We start from the raw sequence: 20174 nt of genomic DNA, 5'->3' as shown, positions 1-20174 counted from the left end.
AAAACTTGTGCAGGATTTTTATAAGTGATTGCAACATGATCACATCTTCCTCCCCATCCGGTTCCTGATTTGTGAAATTGGTGGCACGGTGGCACAGTGGTTAGCACTGCTGCCTCACAGCGCCTGGGATCCAGGTTCGATTCCCAGCTTGGGTCACTGTCTGTGTGGAGATTGTACATTCTCCCCGTGTCTGCGTGGGTTTTCTCCGGGAGCTCTGGTTTCCTCCCACAGTCCAAAGGTTGTGTGCGTTTGGTTGATTGGTCATGGTAAATTGCCCCTCAGTGTCCAAAGATGTGCAGGTTAGGTGGATTGGCCATGCTAAATTGCCCCTTAGTGTCCAAGGATGTGCACGTTAGGTAGATTGGCCATGCTAAATTGTCCCTTCGTGTCCAAACATGTGCAGGTTAGGTGGATTGGCCATGCTAAATTGCCCCTTAGTGTCCAAAGATGAATAGGTTAGGTGGATTGGCCATGCTAAATTGCCCCTTAGTGTCCAAAAATGTGCAGGTTAGGTGGATTGGCCATGCTAAATTGTCCCTTAGTGTCCAAAGATGTGTCAGCTAAGTGGATTGGCCATGCTAAATTGCCCCATAGTGTCCAAAGATGTGTAGGTTAGGTGGATTGGCCATGCTAAATTGCCCCTTAGTGTCCAAAGATGTGTGGTTAGGTGGATTGTCCATGCTAAATTGCCCCTTAGTGTCCAAAGATGTGTAGGTTAGGGGGATTAGCCATGGTAAATTGTCTCTTAGTGTCAGGGGGATAAGCAGGGTAAATATGTGGGATTACGGGGATAGGTGGGATTTTTGTTCGATGGCACTGTGGGGATGCTAGAAGGTGATCACCCTCGTCACAACCGTCTAGGCTTCGAGTTCAAATATTAAGGTCGCAGAGTTACAATATGCCAACTTCTGTGGCAGCCCATCACTCCATGAAGGGTAAAATTAACATTTTAACAGCATCAGTTTTGCAAGATGTTTGGTCAAATGGATTGCCAAGCAAAACAGCAGCAGTGGGTAACCAGAGAAAGTAATCACAATAAAGACACCATTACTGGTGCACCTCACTTGAGCTCCAGTCTGGTTTGCTTACTTTCAGCCACTTTCCTCTTGGTTTCGTTGTTGGACTGTACAATTCCGAGCAGACCATTAATAGAATAAGATGAGCCCAGGGAGTCGCTGGCTGGAGGAGATTCCGGAGGCGTGACAGTTGAGTTGGGGACTGGAGAGAAAACACAAACAAGTTAAAAGATTAGAATGTATTTTATTCGCAATTACGCAACGGAAGGATTCATAATTTGGAATAATACAGCCTCCAAACGCCTCTACTTTCTCAGGAGGCTAAGGAAATTTAGCATGGCCAATCCACCTAACCTGCACATCTTTGGACACTAAGGGACAATTTAGCATGGCCAATCCACCTAACCTGCACATCTTTGGACACTAAGGGGCAATTTAGCATGGCCAATACACCTAACCTGCACATCTTTGGACACTAAGGGGCAATTTAGCATGGCCAATCCACCTAACCTGCACATCTTTGGACACTAAGGGGCAATTTAGCATGGCCAATCCACCTAACCTGCACATCTTTGGACACTAAGGGGCAATTTAGCATGGCCAGTCCACCTAACCTACACATCTTTGGACACTAAGGGGCAAATTAGCATGGACAATCCACCTAACCTACACATCTTTGGACACTAAGGGGCAATTTAGCATGGCCAATCCACCTAACCTGCACATCTTTGGACACTAAGGGGCAATTTAGCATGGCCAATCCACCTAACCTGCACATCTTTGGACACTAAGGGGCAATTTAGCATGGCCAGTCCACCTAACTTACACATCTTTGGACACTAAGGGACAAATTAGCATGGACAATCCACCTAATCCGCACATCTTTGGACACCAAGGGGAAATTTAGCATGGCCAATCCACCTAATCCGCACATCTTTGGACACTAAGGGGCAATTTAGCATGGACAATCCACCTAATCCGCACATCTTTGGACACTAAGGGGAAATTTAGCATGGCCAATCCACCTAATCCGCACATCTTTGGACACTAAGGGGCAATTTAGCATGGACAATCCACCTAACCTCCAGATCTTTGGACACTAAGGGGCAATTTAGCATGGCCAACCCACCTAAACTGCACATCTTTGGGCACTAAGGGGCAATTTAGCATGGCCAATCCACCTAACCCGCACATCTTTGGACACTAAGGGGCAATTTAGCATGGCTAATCCACCTAATCCGCACATCTTTGGACACTAAGGGGCAATTTAGCAAGGCCAATCCACCTAACCTGCGCATCTTTGGACTGTGGGAGGAATCCGGAGCCCCCGGTGGAAACCCACGCAGACACGGGGAGAACGTGCACACTCCACACAGTTACCCAATGTCATAATTGAACCTGAATCCCTGTCACTGTGAGGCAGCAGTGCTAACCGCCGTGCCACCCACTTAGCTTTCCTATTTAATGGCTGTACCTGCACACTAACCTTTTTGCGATTCATGCACTAGGACACCCAGATCCCTCTGCACTCAGAGCTCTGCAAATTCTCAACATTTAAATAATCTGCGTTGTCATTTATGTTACCGGCCAAAATGAACACTGTCAATTTTTTACACGTTTTATGGCGTGATTTTCCAGCCGCACTCGCCCCAAAATCGGAAAACCACACTCGAGGTCAGCAAACCTTTTCATGGTCCGCCTCTCGCCTGCTACGAATCTTGTGACGGGAGGAATGGGAAAATCCGTGCCTTTGCCCATTCACTTAACCTGTCTATATTTCTCAGCAGCCCCTCACACTCTTCACATTTCTCTTCCCAACTTGACTTTGAGTCACCAGCAACAATACCATTCAGTGTAAAAAGTCGATGCCCCAGCACTGATCCCTGTGCCAAGCACTCATTGCATCTTGCCAACCCAACAATTGATGCCTACTCTCTGTTTCCTGTTAGCTAACCAATCTTCTATCCATGCCATCATGGTAACAACATGCCGACACCATGAACTTTTGTTTATCGCGACAACCTTTGCTGTGGCCCTTTATCAACATGACGACAGGAAGATGGCTACCCGAGCGTCAAGTCCATTTAAAAGGACCCCAGAAAGCCAATCTTTAACCAAGACCCAGGAACAAAGATGTGCATCAGAAGGAAGCAAGCGCTGGACCTAAGGTCAGTGATGACTCCCGAGAGCATCTTCTCAATGTTATCAAGGAAAGGCCTCCCACCCACACTATTATGCTTGCCTCCACTGCCCTGAAGACTCTATAGAGAGACACTTGCCATGAATGAAAGACTAACCATATACCCCCTTTTCAGAGATGGTCCATTCCCATGAAGGTTGGAGGTTTGCAGTTGCACATTTGTTGCCATTCACCTGCGGTTCCCTTCGAGGCATTTCCCCTCCCCACTCCCCTCCCTCCTTCCCCACTGGCAAATTGACGAAGTGGAACTGGTCAAAAGCTTCATGTTTTTATGTGTCCAGATCACCTGTCCGGTTCCCTCCATGCCGACACTATAGTTAAGAAAGCCCACCAATGCCTCTACTTTCTCAGGAGGCGAAGGAAATTTGGCATGTCAGCTACGACTCTCACAAATTTGCACCATAGAAAGCATTATTTCTGGTTGTATCACAGCTTGGTATGGGCTCCTGCTCTGCCCAAGACCGCAAGAAACTACAAAGGGTCATGAATGTAGCCCAATCCATTACGCAAACCAGCCTCCCATCCATTGACTCCGTCTACACTTCCCGCTGTCTCGGAAAAGCAGCCAACATAATCAAAGACCCCCACGTACCCTGGACATTCTCTCTCCCACCTTCTTCCATCAAGAAAAATATACAAAAGTCTGAGGTTACGTACCAACCAACTTCAGAACAGCTTCTTCCCTGCTGCCATCAGACTTTTGAATGGACCTACGTCTCTTAAAACACATTTGACTGCTATCGAGTCTTGCAATTGCATTTACTTCCAATTCCCACAAGGTAAATGCATAAAATATCAGCAGACTTGGTGTCAATTTGTATTAAGTTCAAATATTTGGATGGCACGGTGGCACAGTGGTTAGCACGGCTGCCTCACAGCACCAGGGACCCGGGTTCGATTCCCGGCTTAGGTCACTGTGTGTGTGGAGTTTCCACATTCTCCCCGTGTCTGCGTGGGTTTCCTCCGGGTGCCACCGTATTGCCCGTGGTGTTAGGGGTAGTAGTATCTTAGCATGGATAGCAGATTGGCGAACCTGTTTAGAAGACTTGGCAGTTGGAAAATAATGCAGGAAAATGGGAAGTTTGGCCCTTTGGTGGAAGAATAAAGAAGCTGAACATTATTTAAATGGAGAGAGCTGCAGAAAGTTCCGGCTCAGAGGGATTTGGGGGTCCCCGTGTATCAATCACAAAAAGCCGATCTGTTGTCCAGATCTTGTGGCATTGTGCAGTGTATTCGCTGCAACGGCCTGGGATAAAAATGTGTGGAGGATCCCAAACAAATCCATGGAGTAGCTGAGACAAGCCAAGAAGTCCAACTATGTTTCTTGGGGGAAATTAACTCCCCGAGGCTCACATTGTGGAATATCTGTACGTGGCAACCTCACAGAATGCAAGTTAGATGCAGGAGCAGATGTGACGGTCCTGTCCATTCAAGAACCATTAAACTAAAATACATCTGGCTACGGGTGACACACTCACACACATCCCTGGATGGTTCCAAGTAATCTCACTGCCAGCCACAGGTATAGCTCAAGAGTCACTCCAGTCGGCCAACAAGCTAATCATTAAGGTGAGGCGGTGGCCTAGTGGTATTATTGCTGGACTATTAATCCAGAAACTCAGCTAATGTTCTGGGGACCAGGGTTCGAATCCCACCACGGCAGTTTTATTGAATTCAATAAAACATATTTGGAATTAAGAATCTACTGATGACCATGAAACCATTGTCGATTTGGAAAAACCCATCTGGTTCACTAATGTCCTTTAGGGAAGGAAATCTGCCGTCCTTACCTGGTCTGGCCTACATGTGACTCCAGACACACAGCAATGTGGTTGACTCTCAACTGCCCTCGGGCAACTAGGGATGGGCAATAAATGCTGGCCCAGCCAGCGACGCCCATGTCCCACGAATGAATAAAAAAAAAGTTTTAAAAATTGAAATCCTGAATGTCTTCTGCAATCAATCCTTTCCCCTCCTGGACAGGGATGTTTGTCCTGCCCTCAAGACATCCTGACACAAGACGTCACTAAGCCTCTGTCGTCAAACACACTGGGCTGGAGAATCTTGACAGGTCCATCTCGATGCTCTTGACTGGGAATCAGAAGACGTAGGATCAGAAGTAGGCCATTTGGCCCATCGTATCTGCTTCCCTGTTCAATGAGGTCAGGGCTGGTCTCGTGAGATAAACCTCAACTCTAGTTCATAGAAACCGTGGAATTCTAGAATCCCTACAGTGCAGAAGAGGCCATTCGGCCTGTCGAGTATGTATCTTACCTAGCCCCTCTCCCTTGACCTTTTCCCATAACCCCACACATTTCACATGACTAATCCACCTAACTTGCACACCTTTGGACACTAAGGGGCAATTTAGCATGACCAATCCACCTAACCTGCACATCTTTGGACACGAAGGGGCAATTTAGCATGGCCAATCCACCTAATCTGCTCATATTTGGACATTAAGGGGCAATTTAACATGGTCAATCCACCTAATCCGTACATATTTGGAGTGTTGGAGGAAATCGGAGTATCTGGAGGAAACCCACGCAGACACGATTGAGAATGTGCAGATTAAGCACAGACAGTGACCCAAGCCGGGAATCGAACCCAGGTCCCTGGCGCAGTGAGGCAGCAGTGCTAACCACTGTGCCACCGTATTGCCCGTGCTGTTAGGGGTAGTAGTATCTTAGCATGGATAGCAGATTGGCGAACCTGTTTAGAAGACTTGGCAGTTGGAAAATAATGCAGGAAAATGGGAAGTTTGGCCCTTTGGTGGAAGAATAAAGAAGCTGAACATTATTTAAATGGAGAGAGCTGCAGAAAGTTCCGGCTCAGAGGGATTTGGGGGTCCCCGTGTATCAATCACAAAAAGCCGCAAATTCAGCAGCCAATAGGGGAGGTCGATGGAATGTTGGCCTTTATTTCAAAGGGAATGGAGTCTAAAAATAGGGAAGTCTTGCTGAAACTATACAAGACACTGGTTAGACCGCACCTGGAATACTGTGAACAGTTTAGGTCCCCTTATCTAAGGAAAGATATCCCGGCATTGGAGGCAGTCCAGGGGAGGTTCACCAGGTTGATCCCGGGTGGGGAGGGATTTTCTTATGAGGAGAGGTTGAGTAGGTTGGGCCTGTGCTCATTGGAGTTTAGAAGAATGAGAGGTGATCTTATTGAGACATATCGGATTCTCAGGGGGGGCTTGACAGGGTCGATGCTGAGAGGTTGTTTCCCCTTGTGGGAGAGTCTAGGAGCAGAGGGGCAGAATTTCAGAGTGAGGGGGGTCGCCCATTGAAGACAGAGGTGAGGAGGAATTTCTTCTCTCAGAGGGGAGTGAGTGTGTGGAATTCTTTCCCGCAGAGGGCTGTAGAGGCTGGGTCGGTAAGTTCAAGGCTGAGATAGACAGATTTTTAAGCAGTAAGGGGATCGAGGGGATAAGGCGGGAGAGTGGAGTTGAGGATTATCACCTCAGATCAGCCATGATCTCATTGAATCATAGAATCATAGAATCCTACAGTGCTGAAGGAGGCCATTCGGCCCATTGAGACTGCACTGACCACCCAGGCCCTATCCCCGTAACCCCATGCAGTTACCCTAGCTAGTCTCCGTGTCACAAAGGGGCAATTTAGCATGGCCAATCCACCTAACCTGCATATCTTTGGAAATTAAGGAGCAATTTAGCATGGCCAATCCACCTAACCTGCACATCTTTTGGAGTCTGGAAGGAAACCAGAGCACCCGAAGGAAACCCACACAGACACGGGGAGAATGTGTAAACCCCACACAGACAGTGACCCACGACGGGAATCGAACCCGGGTCCCTGGCACTGTGAGGCAGCAGTGCTAACCACTGTGCCACCGTGGCACAACTTGATGGGCCGAATGGCCTACGTCTGCTCCTACGTTTTGTGGTCTTCTGGTAATCAATTGAAGGCACTCCAATTTATGGCGATTTCCTTGATCTCTTTCCAAATCCAGATGGCACAGCTCTCCTCATTGTCAAACTTGACTCAAATAGTCGTTCAAATAGTTTGTTGGCTGTTTGTTACCTCAGAACATGAAGTGAGTCAGTCACGGCCTAGCTGAACAGGCCTGAGTGGCTTCCTCCACATGCGAGATGTGGCAGGATCCTGTCAGAAAATGATTTGAACAATTTTTAAAAATTCTTTCATGGGAAGTGTGCGTCGCTGGGCATTTGTTGCCCAATCCCTATCTGCCCTTGAACTGAGTGGCTTGCTGGGCCATTTCAGAGGGTGGTTGAGAGTCACCCACGTTGTTGTGACTCTGGAGTCACATGTAGGCCAGACCGGATAAGGATGGCAGATTTCCTTCCCTAAAGGACATGAGTGACCCAGATGGGTTTTTCCCAACAATCATTGCCATGCTCACCATCTAGCGACTAACTGGTATATTCCAGATTTACCAATTAAATTTTCAATTCAAACATAGTGTGTTATAGTGTAGAACAGACCATTCGGCCCATCGAGCTGGCACCGACAATATCTCCCACTAAAGTTGCGCTAATCCCATTTTCCTGCCCTTGTTCCATATCCTTGAATGTTTTATTTCGAATGCTCATCCAAATATTTTTTTAACGGTTGTAAGGTTTCCAGCCTCCACTGCCTCCCCAGGCAGCGCATTCCAGATTCCCACCACCCTCTGAGTGAAAAATCCCCTCTGAATCTCCTGCCCCTCACCCTAAAACTCTGCCCCCTCGTGACTGACCCCTCAACCAAGGGGAACAGCTGCTCCCTACTCACCCTGTCCATACCCCTCATAATCTTATACACCTCAATCATGTCCCCCCTCAGCCTTCCCTGCTCTGGAGAAAACAGTCCAAACCTATCCAGCCTCTCCATATAGCTCAAATGCCCGATCTCAGGCAACATCCTGGTGAATCTCCTCTGCACCCCCTCCAGTGCAATCATTACATCTCATATGAACAAAGCCACCCCACCAGACTTTACTGCCTGCCTGTCCTTTCAAAAAGTTGCATATTCCTTTTTAAAACATTTATTAGTGTCACAAGTAGGCTGACATTAAAACTGCAATGATGTTCCTGTGGAAATCCACTGTGCTACCATGCTGCCCCTGCATGGCCAATCCCCCGAACCTACACATCTTTGGACACAGAGGGGCAATTTAGCATGGCCAATCCAACTAACCTATACATCTTTGGACACTGAGGGGCAATTTAGCATGGCCAATCCCCCTAACCTACACATCTTTGGACACTGAGGGGCAATTTAGCATGGCCAATCCACCTAACCTACACATCTTTGGACACTAAGGGGCAATTTAGCATGGCCAATCCCCCTAACCTACACATCTTTGGACACTGAAGGGCAATTTAGCATGGCCAATCCACCTAACCTACACATCTTTGGACACTAAGGGGCAATTTAGCATGGCCAATCCACCTAACCTACACATCTTTGGACACTAAGGGGCAATTTAGCATGGCCAATCCACCTACCTACACATCTTTAGACACTAAGGGGCAATTTAGCATGGCCAATCCACCTAACCTACACATCTTTGGTCACTAAGGGACAATTTAGCATGGCCAATCCACCTAACCTACACATCTTTGGACACTGAGGGGCAATTTAGCATGGCCAATCCACCTAACCTACACATCTTTGGACACTGAGGGGCAATTTAGCATGGCCAATCCACCTAACCTGCACATCTTTGGACACTAAGGGGCAATTTAGCATGGCCAATCCACCTAACCTGCACATCTTTGGACACTAAGGGGCAATTTAGCATGGCCAATCCCCCTAACCTGCACATCTTTGGACACTAAGGGGCAATTTAGCATGGCCAATCCCCCTAACCTGCACATCTTTGGACACTAAGGGGCAATTTAGCATGGCCAATCCCCCTAACCTGCACATCTTTGGACACTAAGGGGCAATTTAGCATGGCCACTCTGCCTAATCCGTATATCTTTAGTCTGTGGGAGAAAACCAGAGCACCTGGAGGGAGAGACACAGGGGAGAACGTGCAGTTTGCGCACAGACAGTAACCTGAGGCCAGAATGGAAGCCGGGTCCCTGGTGCTGTGAGGCAGCAGTGCTAAGCATTATGCCCGCACTTTGGATGCCAGTTTTGATGTCAATGTGGTTAAAAAGAAGTTAAACAATATTTAAACCAAAACAATGGTGGAAGCGAAAGGTTATCATGCTGTTTAAAATGTCTGGGCCATTGGTAGGGAGGGCTTCTGTGGCCTGAGATACAGTGGTGTTCTGTCCAAGTGGAAAAACTCAAACAATCTGTTATTTAGTAAACTCAGTGCCATCAAACTGAATGTTAATAAATTTGTCTCTTGTTATTATGTACAGGCAGTTTTTGTGAAGGAACTATGTGGCCTAACGAGAGGGTGCCTGGGTCACAGATCACACCAGTTCCGGCTCTTTCTGGCACTCAGTCAGCCTCCGGATCCAAGAACCAGAAGAATCTGCTGCTCGTTCTGGAAGCTTCTACGCTCGCAGCCACGGACATCAATCTTGTCTCTCAATCAATGTCCTCTGCACCTGTAGAGGCCCAGTCAGCAGCGCAGGTTTAAGCTGCTTTGACATGGGGGCCGGTACACACCTGCAGGATTCACTTGAGTGATGAATCAGAAAGACAGCAGCATTTATTCTGCAGATGCAGTGGCACGGTGGTTAGCACTGCTGCCTCACAGCGCCAGGGACCTGGGTTCGATTCCCGGCTTGGGTCACTGTCTGCGTGGAGTTTGCACGTTCTCCCCGTGTCTGCGTGGGCTTCCTCCAGGGGGTCCGGTTTCCTCCCACACTCTGAAGATGTGCGGGTTAGGTGGATTGGCCATGCTAATTTGCTCCTGAGTGTCCAAAGATGTGTAGGTTAGGTGGATTGGCCATGCTAAATTGCCCCTTAGTGTCAGAGGGACTAGCAGGGTCAGTACGAGGGGTTGCAGGGATGGGGCCTGGGTGGGATTGTTGTCAGTGCGGGCTCAATGGGCCAAATGGCCTCCTTCCGCACTGTGGGGATTCTATGACAGTCAAACCTGCAGAAAGATTAGAAGAGAGATAGTCCAAAAGAAAGGTTTAGAGGTGGATTTTAGAGGCAGGTCGATAAGTAACAGGGGAGAAGTTTTGGGAAGTGAGTTGCTGGGATCAAAACCTCAACAGCTGAAACCTCTGCGTTAAATCAGGAGTAAGGAATGTCAGGATGTTGGACGGCAATGGATTGCAGGAGTTGGGTCAGTTAGGGTTGAAGAGGTCAAGGGAGGCTAATGGTGTCTCACAGTCTCACGTTGGAGGTTTTTGCCAAACTGGAATTTTCCATAAGATGAAGGCCAGAATTTTCCAGTGGGGTTCTCCAGTCCTGCTGCAGTGAAAGGATGCTCGGCTGAGCACCAAATTCTCTGTCCTCGCTCGCAGGAAAAATATTGCTAGTAAGTTTCAAGTAATATTTCAAGAATCGAACATTTGTCCGCAACATGTTAGAATGTTTTGAAATTTCAAGACTCTCAGACGGTTAAGCATCAATTTTTCAATAAACCCGCTTCTACAAAAATAACACAAAACATTGCCCCATGTGCACAAAGCCTCAGGAGAAACACTTCACCACACGCGTGTCACAGGAAAAAACACTTCACCACACGCGTGTCACAGGAAAAAACGCTGCACCACACACATGTCACAGGAAAAACACTGCACTGCACACATGTCTCAGGAAAAACACTGCACTACGCACATGTCACAGGAAAAAAACACTGCACTGCACACACATGTCACGGGAAAAACACTGCACTGCACACACATGTCACAGGAAAAACACTGCACTGCACACACATGTCATAGGAAAAACACTGCACTGCACACACATGTCACAGGAAAAACACTGCACTACGCACATTTCACAGGAAAAACACTGCACTACGCACATGTCACGGGAAAAACACTGCACTACGCACATGTGTCACAGGCAAAACACTACATCACACGCGTGTCACAGGAAAAACACTGCACCACACACACGTCACAGAAAAAACACTGCACGATGCGTGTACCTGACAGGAAAAACACTGCACCATGTGCGTACATGAGAAGAAAAACACTGCACCATGTGCGTACATGAGAAGAAAAACACTGCACCATGTGTGTACGTGAGAGGAAAAACACTGCACCGTGCGTGTACGTGAGAGGAAAAACATTGCACTATGTGTGTACATCATCAGAAAAGACTGCCATGAGCATAATCTTTCTGCAGGTTTGACTGTCATAGAATCCCCACAGTGTGGAAGGAGGCCATTTGGCCCATCGAGCCCACACTTCAAACACATTGCGGAGGTTTACACTCTGTCCACAGCACAACAATCACTCAAACATTTGCATATTGCAGAGTAAAAGCAACCAATTTGTTGTGATTTTAAGAAACATTGGGAATTAGGAGCAGCAGTGGGCAAGTTCAGCCCCTCGAGCCTGTTCCGCCATTCACTCAGCTCATGGCTGATCGCTCCCTGGTCTCAGATCCACCTCCTCACCCGTTCCCCACATCCCTTTAACCCCCTTTCTTTCATTAGAAATATATCCACGACTGTGATTGTCACATCTCTGACTTTACTTACCCAGCGTGTGGCCAGGACTCAGCCGCGTCCCAGCATGCTCCTCCAGAGGGAGATGGAACGGCTGCTGAACTTTGGTCCGGATTATTCTGACAATCAGAAAGGAATTTTTAGATTTAAGTTTAAGCTCATTCATTATTGTCACAAGTCAGCGTACATTAACACTGCAATGAAGTTACTGTGAGAATCTCGTAGTCACTACATTCCCGCGCCTATTCGTGTTCAATGAGGGAGAATTTAGCACCTAACCAGCACATCTTTGGACACTAAGGGCAATTTAGCATGGCCAATCCATCTAACCTACACATCTTTGGACACTAAGGGGCAATTTAGCATGGCCAATCCACCTAACCGCCACATCTTTGGACATGAAGGGGCAATTTAACATGGCCAATCCACCTAACCTGCACATCTTTGGACACTAAGGGGCAACTTAACATGGCCAATCCCGTAACTTACACCTCTTTGGACACTAAGGGGAAATTTAGCATGGCCAATCCACCTAACCTGCACATCTTTGGAGAATAAGGGAGAATTTAGCATGGCCAATCCACCTAACCAGCACGTCTTTTGGACTGTGGGAGAAAACCGGAGCACCCGGAGGAAACCCACGCAGACACGGGGAGAACGTGCAAACTCCACACAGTCAGTGACCCAAGCCGGGAATCGAACCTGGGTCCCTGGCGCTGTGAGGTACTACTGTGGCACCGTGCCACCAATTTGAAATGTTCTTCTCATTAAGTTTGTGCTTGGATTCTTTTGATCCCCACTTCTTTCATCTCCTTTTTGTGTCAAGCGTTGCCTTGCACTGAAGTCAACAAGAAGCAGGAGCAGATGTCTCCACACTGGTCATCAATCCTGTTCTATTGGCGACAGTAAGGACTGCCGCATTGTAACAGCTGGATAACCTCATCGCCGTGCAGAGTGGCACCAACACTGGCACTCAACTGAGAGCCATTAGTAAGGACAGCAACAACCACAGATAAACTACTAATCTAATTCCAGATTTCACCACTTCAGGCACTGGGTTTGAAGGCCGCCAACTCATTCCATTCTCAACCCAAGTCTTTTGAATCCTGCTACCGGAATAATGGTCCCACTATCACCCGGAGGAAACCCACGCAGACACGGGGAGAACATGCAGACTCCGCGCAGACAGTGACCCAAGCCGGGAATCGAACCCAAGTCCCTGGCGCCGTGAGGTTAACACCCTCGATCGCCCCAGCTGAAATTTTGGATCAAGCGGAGACTGATGACAAAAAATTGTAGCATCCCTAGGGTGGAGGCGGGTTCCATTCAGCCCATCGAGTCTCACCGACTCTCTGACAGAGTAGCCTACCCAGGCCCTATCCCCGGTAACCCCACACATTTCCCATGGCCAATCCACTAACCTGCACATCTTTGGACAGTAAGCAGTCTCACAACACCAGGTTAAAGTCCAACAGGTTTACTTGGAATCACGAGCTTTTGGAGCGTTGCTCCTTCATCAGGTGAGTCACGCAGACACGAGGGAGAATGTGAAAACTCCACACAGACAGTGACCCAAGCGGGAATTGAACCCGGGTCCCTGGCGCTGTGAGGCAGCAGTGTTGTGCAACAACAGGAAAAAGATCCGACAGTGAGCAGATGAAACGTTCTTCCCAGGACCTGACAGTTAGTCCGCAGTGAAACTATTCCTTTTGTTTGGGAGACGGGGATCGGGCAGAGAGGTGGTGGAATGGCTTTCGATGAGTTAGTGCAGAATTGATGGGCTGAATATTCTACGAGAAGTTGTGTGTCAGCCCCGCTGTACCCAAACTGTGAATATTTCCGACCCTCTCAAAATGCAAAGACATCCATCCCTTAACTGTAACACTCTACACCTTTCTAAGCTCCAAGAACAAAGACAATTGCAGCACAGGAACAGGCCCTTCGGCCCTCCAAGCCTGCACTGACCATGCTGCCCAACTGAACTAAAACCCCCTACCCTTCCGGGGTCCATATCCCTCTATTCCCATCCTATTCATGCATTTGTCAAGACGCCCCTTAAAAGTCATTACCTATCTGCTTCCACTCCATCCCCCGGCAACGGGTTCCAGGCACCCACCACCCTCTGCGCAAAAAAACCTGTCTCGTACATCTCCTTTAAACCTTGCCCCTCGCAACTTAAACCTGTGCCCCCTAGTAATTGACTCTTCCACCCTGGGAAAAAGCTTCTGACTATCCACTCTGTCCATGCCTCTCATAATCTTGTAGATTTCTATCAGGTCGCCCCTCAACCTTTGTCGTTCCAGTGAGAACAAACCAAGTTTCTCCAACCTCTCCTCATAGCTAATGCCCTCCATGCCAGGCAACATCCTAGTAAATCTTTTCTGTACCCTCTCCAAAGCCTCCACATCCTTCTGGTAGTGTGGCGACACTAGTAGACAATTTAGCATGACCAATCCACCTAATCTGCACATCTTTGGACACTAAGGGGCAAGTTAGCATGGCCAATCCCCCTAACCTGCACATCTTTGGACACTAAGGGGCAATTTAGCATGGCCAATCCCCCTAACCTACACATCTTTGGACACTAAGGGGCAATTTAGCATGGCCGATCCACCTAACCCGCACATCTTTGGACACTAGGGGTCAATTTAGCATGGCCAATCCCCCTACCCTGCACATCTTTGGACACTAAGGGATAATTTAACATGGCCAATCCACCTAACCTGCACATCTTTGGATACTAAGGGGCAATTTAACATGGCCAATCCACCTAACCTATACATCTTTGGACACTAAGGAGCAATTTAGCATGGCCAATCCCCCTAACCTGCACATCTTCGGACACTAAGGGGCATGTTAGCATGGCCAATCCGCCTAACCTGCACATCTTTGGACACTAAGGGGCAATTTAGCATGGCCAATCCCCCTAACCTACACATCTTTGGGACACTAAGGGGCAATTTAACATGGCCAACCCACCTAACCCATACATCTTTGGACAATAAGGAGCAATTTGGCATGGCCAATCCCCCTAACCTACACATCTTTGGACACTGAGGGGCAATTTAGCATGGCCAATCCACCTAACCTGCACATCTTTTGGAGTGTGAGAGGAAACCGGAGCACCCAGAGGAAACCCATGCAGACACGGGGAGAATGTGCAGACTCCGCACAGACAGGGACCCAAGCCGGGAATCGAACCCGGGTCCCTGGAGCTGTGAAGCAGCAGTGCTAACCACTGTGCCGCCATGCCTTAGTTTAACGTTATATTCCAAGTGCAGCTTAACTAAGATTCTATAAAGTTGCAACATGACCTGCCAATTTTTAAACTCAGTGCCCTGCCAATGAAGGCAAGTATGCCGTATGCCTTCTTGACTACCTTCTCCACCTGCATTGCCACTTTCAATGACCTGTGTACCTGTACACCCAGATCCCTCTGCCTATCAATACTCTTAAGGGTTCTGCCATTTACTGTATATTTCCCTTCGGTGTTCGACCTTCCAAAATGCAGGGTTCACAGTTGATGAGCAGGGGAGAGGCTGCACTGAATGTCACCACCTCTTACCTATTGATGGAGCTCACACTCGGCACTGTGTCATTGTTACACACTCCCTCCGCAAGTAATCGATCTCGGATCTCCCAGGCAAACATGGTTGGGTTTTGCCGTTTGTATTCAGCGATCTTCTCCACCACCGTCGGCGTGGCAACCTTGGGTTTTGAGCCACCAATCACTCCTGGCATGATGCTTCCCGTTTCGTAGTACCTGTGACACATTTCAGAGTCAAAGGATAAAACAGGATAGGGCGAGATCTCCCTCCCGCATCAGTTTTTAAAAAATTATTTATTCAACACGCCCTGGTTGGCACGGGTGGCACAGTGGTTAGAGCTGCTGCCTCACGGTGTCAGGGACCCAGGTTCGATTCCCGGCTTAGGTGACTGTCTGTGTGGAGTTTGCACATTCTCCTCATGTCTGCGTGGGTTTCCTCGGGGTGCTCCAGTTTCCTCCCACAGTCCAAAAGATGTGCAGGTTAGGTGGATTGGCCATGCTGAATTGCCCTTCAGCGTCCAAAAATGTGTAGATTAGGTGGGATTGGCCATTCTAAATTGCCCCTTAGTGTCCAAAGATGTGTAGGTTAGATGGATTGGCCATGCTGAATTGCCCCTTAGTGTACAAAGATGTGTAGGTTAGATGGATTGGCCGTGCTGAATTGCCCCTTAGTGTACAAAGATGTGTAGGTTAGAGGGATTGGCCATGCTAAATTGCCTCTTAGTGTCCCAAAAATGGGCTGGTTATGTGCAATGGCCATTTTAATTGCCCCTCCGTGTACAAAGATGTGTAGCTTCGGGGGATTAGCGAGTAAGTGAGTGGGGTTACAAGGATCGCAGGTGGGTGGGTGAGCCTGGGTAAGATGATTTGCCGAAGAGTCGGTGCAGACTTAATGGGCCGACTAGACTCCTACTGCACTGTGGGAGAGTTCTACGATTGAGGCCACTTGACCTGAGATCAGTTTTGCATTGCACAGACCAGGATTCGGTCCTGTCTCTGTCATTCTTTACCAGGGTGTCACATCCAGATACTGGCACCAATACCTCGGAATGTCTTCTTCTTGAAGAATAAGTATTTCACAGGAGGCTCATACATATTTGAGATTCATCTGGATGCTGCCTGGGATGGAACATTTACGTTATGAAGAGAGGCTATAGAGACCTTGGGTTGGTTTCATTGGAGCAGAGAAGACTGAGGGACCGACTTTATTGAGCTGTGCAAGATTATGTCGGTGAGGTGGATTAGCCATGCTAAATTGCCCCTTAGTGTCCAGAGATGTGCAGGTTAGGTGGATTGGCCATGCTAAATTGTCCCTTAATGTCCAAGGATGTGTAGGTTAGGTGGATTGGCCATGCTAAATTGCCCCTTAGTGTCCAAAGATGTGCAGGTTACGTGGATTGGCCATGCTAAATTGTCCCTTAGTGTCCAAGGATGTGTAGGTTAGGTGGATTGGCCATGCTAAATTGCTCCTAAGTATCCAAAGATGTGCAGGTTAGGGGGATTAGTCATGCTAAATTGCCCCTTTGTGTCAAAGATGTGCAGGTTAGGGAGTTGGTGGGGTAAATACGTGAGGTTATGGGAATATAGCAGATGGGCTCGGTGAGAATCTCTGTCGGAGAGACGGTGCAGAATGGATAAGGAGTAGCTGTTCCCCTTAGTTGAAGGGTCAGTTACGAGGGGATATAGGTTGAAGGTGAGGGGTGGGAGGTTTAGGGAGGATGTGAGGAAAAGCTTTTTTACCCAGAGGGTGGTGAGGGTCTGGAATGCGCTGCCTGGGAGGGTGGTGGAGACAAGATTCCTCACATCCTTTAAAAAGTACCTGGATGAGTACTTGGCACATCACAACATTCAGGGCTATGGGCCTAGTGCTGGCAAGTGGGATTAGGTGGGAGTTCAGATGTTTCTAATGTGCCAGTACAGACTCGATGGGCTGAAGGGCCTCTCCTGCTCCGTATGATGCTACGATTCTATGAATGTTGGTTCTCACCTGCCGAGGATTTTGCTGACACATCCATGGCTGACCCTGAGCTGACGGGAAATGTCACACGGCCGCACCCCCTGGTGCGCCAAATCGACGATCCGCTGCCTCACCACATCTGGAAGCGGTCTCCCATTGACAAACATGCCTCCGAGTTGATTTATTCCACCGTGTCCTGCGGGAAAAGAGTTCAGTCCATTAGAGTCACTTTAGTTTGGGTGGCATAATGGCACAGTGGTTAGCATTGCTGCCCCACAGCGCCAGGGACCCGGGTTCAATTCCCAGCTTGGGTCACTGTCCGTGTGGAGTTTGCACATTCTCCCCGTGTCTGTGTGGGTTTCCTCCGGTTTCCTCCAAAGCTGTGCTGGTTAGGGGGATTGGCCACGCTAAATTGACCCTTAGTGTCAGGGGTAACAGCTAGGGCAAATAGGTGGGGTTATGGGAATGTGGCTGGGTGGGATTGTAGTCGGTGCAGACTCGATGGGCCAAATGGCCTCCTTCTGCACTGTAGGGATTCTCTGATTCTAGTTGTATGGCTTAGGCTTTTTTGCACAAGATTTGCGGGCGTATTTTTTTAAATTTCACAGTGTGAAGCGATTAGTTTGGACGTTATATGAGAATTATTGTTGCCACATTTCACTTCTAACCTTTCATATCTCGCCCTTACCACAGCTACAGCATATTTGATTTGATTTATTATTGTCACATGTACTGGGATACAGTGAAAAGTATTGTTTCTTGCGCACTATACAGACAAAGCATACTGTTCATAGAATACATAGGAGAGAAGGAAAGGAGAGGGTGCAGAATGTAGTGTTACAGTCACAGCTAGAGTGTAGAGAAAGATCAACTTATTATAAGGTGGGTCCATTCAAAAGTCTGACAGCAGCAGGGAAAAAGCTGTTCTTGAGTCGGTTGGTGCGTGACCTCAGACTTTTGTATCTTTTTCCTGATGGATGAAGGTGGAAGAGAGAATGTCCGGGGTGCGTGGGGTCCTTAATTATGCTGGCTGCTTTGCCGAGGCAGCGGGAAGTGTAGACAGAGTCAATGGATGGGAGGTTGGTTTGCGTGATAGACTGGGCTACGTTCACGACGTTTTGTAGTTTCTTGCGGTCTTGGGCAGAGCAGGAGCCCAGACCAAGATGAGGTGTATCCAGGAAGAATGCTTTCTATGGTGCATCTGTAAAAGTTGGTGACAGCCTTGGCTGACATGCCAAAATTCCTTCGCCTCCTGCGAAAGTAGAGGCGTTGGTGGGCAGATCCATTACTCCCCCATTTGTTTTCCCCCTTTCCAACTGCTAAACAGTTCTCTGGCCTGGTCAACAGGCTCAATGGAAATCGGAACAGGAATAGGCCCATTCGGCCCCTCCAGCCTTCTCCAACATTTAATACGATTCTGGCTGATCTGATTGTACCCTTAACTCAACTTTAATGCCTGCCTCCCCCTCCCCAAAACCATTGACAGCCTTGTCGAACAAATATCTGCCTCACACATTCTTGAATATAATCAATGATCCAGCCTCTTTTGCTCTCTGGGGCAGTGAGTTCAATAGGTTAACAACACAGAAATTCCTCCTTAGCTTTGTCTTCAATGATAGCCACCTTAGGGGTGGCACGGTGGCACAGTGGTTAGCACTGCTGCCTCACAGCGCCAGGGACCCGGGTTCGATTCCCGGCTTGGGTCACTGTCTGTGTGGAGTTTGCACGTTCTCCCCATATCATAGAGTCATAGAGATTTACAGCATGGAAACAGGCCCTTCGGCCCAACTTATCCATGCTGCCCAGTTCTTAACCACTAAACTAATCCCAATTGCCTGCATTTGGCCCATGTAACTGTCTAAATGCTTTTTAAAAGACAAAATTGTACCCGCCTCTACTACTACCTCCGGAAGCTCGTTCCAGATACTCACCACCCTCTGTGTGAAAGAATTGCACCTCTGAACCCTTTTGTATCTCTCCCCTCTCACCTTAAACCTATGCCCTCTAGTTTTAGACTCCCCTACCTTTGGGAAAAGATATTGACTATCTAGCTGATCTGTGCCCCTTATTATTTTCTCGACCTCTATAAGATCACCCCTCAGCCTTCTAGACAGCACCCCCGCACTGCAGCCTGAGATACGGCCCCCGCCAACCCCCCCACTGTTGCCCAGTCCGATCGTGGGCCCCACCGATCGAGGCCCCTCTGCCACCCCCCCCACCGATCGCTGCAGAGTTGCAGTGGGTCCCCTCCCCCACACTAGCCCCTCCCCCCACTGCCCCCCCTCCCATTGGCCCCACCCCCCCCACTGCCTCCTCCCCATTGCCCCCACGGCACTGCCCGGTGGGCATTGCCCAGGTGGCACACTGACATTACCAAGATGCTAGGGTGGCACTGCCAGGATGGCGCTGCCCAAGGGGCACCAGTCTCTTGCCCTTGGCCTCAAGGCCTCTGCTTCCACCGTCCAGACCAAGTCGACTGCTCCCGGGTTCATGGGGAGCATGTCTATTCCCCTCCGGTGAGAACCTCCCCCGGAGAGGCCATAAAGGTGGGCGAAGCCCAGTCGATTGGGTGCCGGGCTTACTAAAGACATGTAAATGCTTCTCTCAATAAATTTGAAGACATTAACCAGCCTCTCGCCCAGTTCTGCCGAGAGACTGACTGTGCTGATATCGGGCGCTTGTAAAATGGCGCCGTTCGTGAAAACCAGCGCCAATCACACTAATCGCTTTACGCCCCACTTTACGACCGCGTCCTGCCCATTTGGCGGTTGAAATATATCAATATATCACCCAATGCGTCAGGAACAAAGACTCTTTGCAGTTGCCTCAGTCCAGTGCCCCTCGCATGGAATAAACCTCTTTGCTGGAGAAGGGAAAACACTTTTACCTCAG

General features: G+C 48.6%; 1 protein-coding gene across 1 annotated transcript in view; it reads right to left on the bottom strand.

The window, feature by feature from the left end:
• LOC144510226 (paired box protein Pax-8-like) overlaps positions 1–20174 on the bottom strand; it is a 79618-nt gene that overhangs the window by 35894 nt on the left and 23550 nt on the right. The window contains exons 3-6 of the mRNA XM_078239720.1: positions 17313–17478; positions 15344–15541; positions 11812–11897; positions 1090–1218 (exon numbers count right to left, since the gene is read on the bottom strand). Of these exons, the coding sequence (XP_078095846.1) occupies positions 1090–1218; positions 11812–11897; positions 15344–15541; positions 17313–17478 (579 nt within the window). The remainder of the gene's footprint in view (positions 1–1089; positions 1219–11811; positions 11898–15343; positions 15542–17312; positions 17479–20174) is intronic.

This window comes from Mustelus asterias, chromosome 22 (assembly GCF_964213995.1).
Source record: "Mustelus asterias chromosome 22, sMusAst1.hap1.1, whole genome shotgun sequence".
NCBI classification, from domain to species: domain Eukaryota; kingdom Metazoa; phylum Chordata; class Chondrichthyes; order Carcharhiniformes; family Triakidae; genus Mustelus; species Mustelus asterias.
This window is presented reverse-complemented; position numbering and strand designations above follow the sequence as displayed.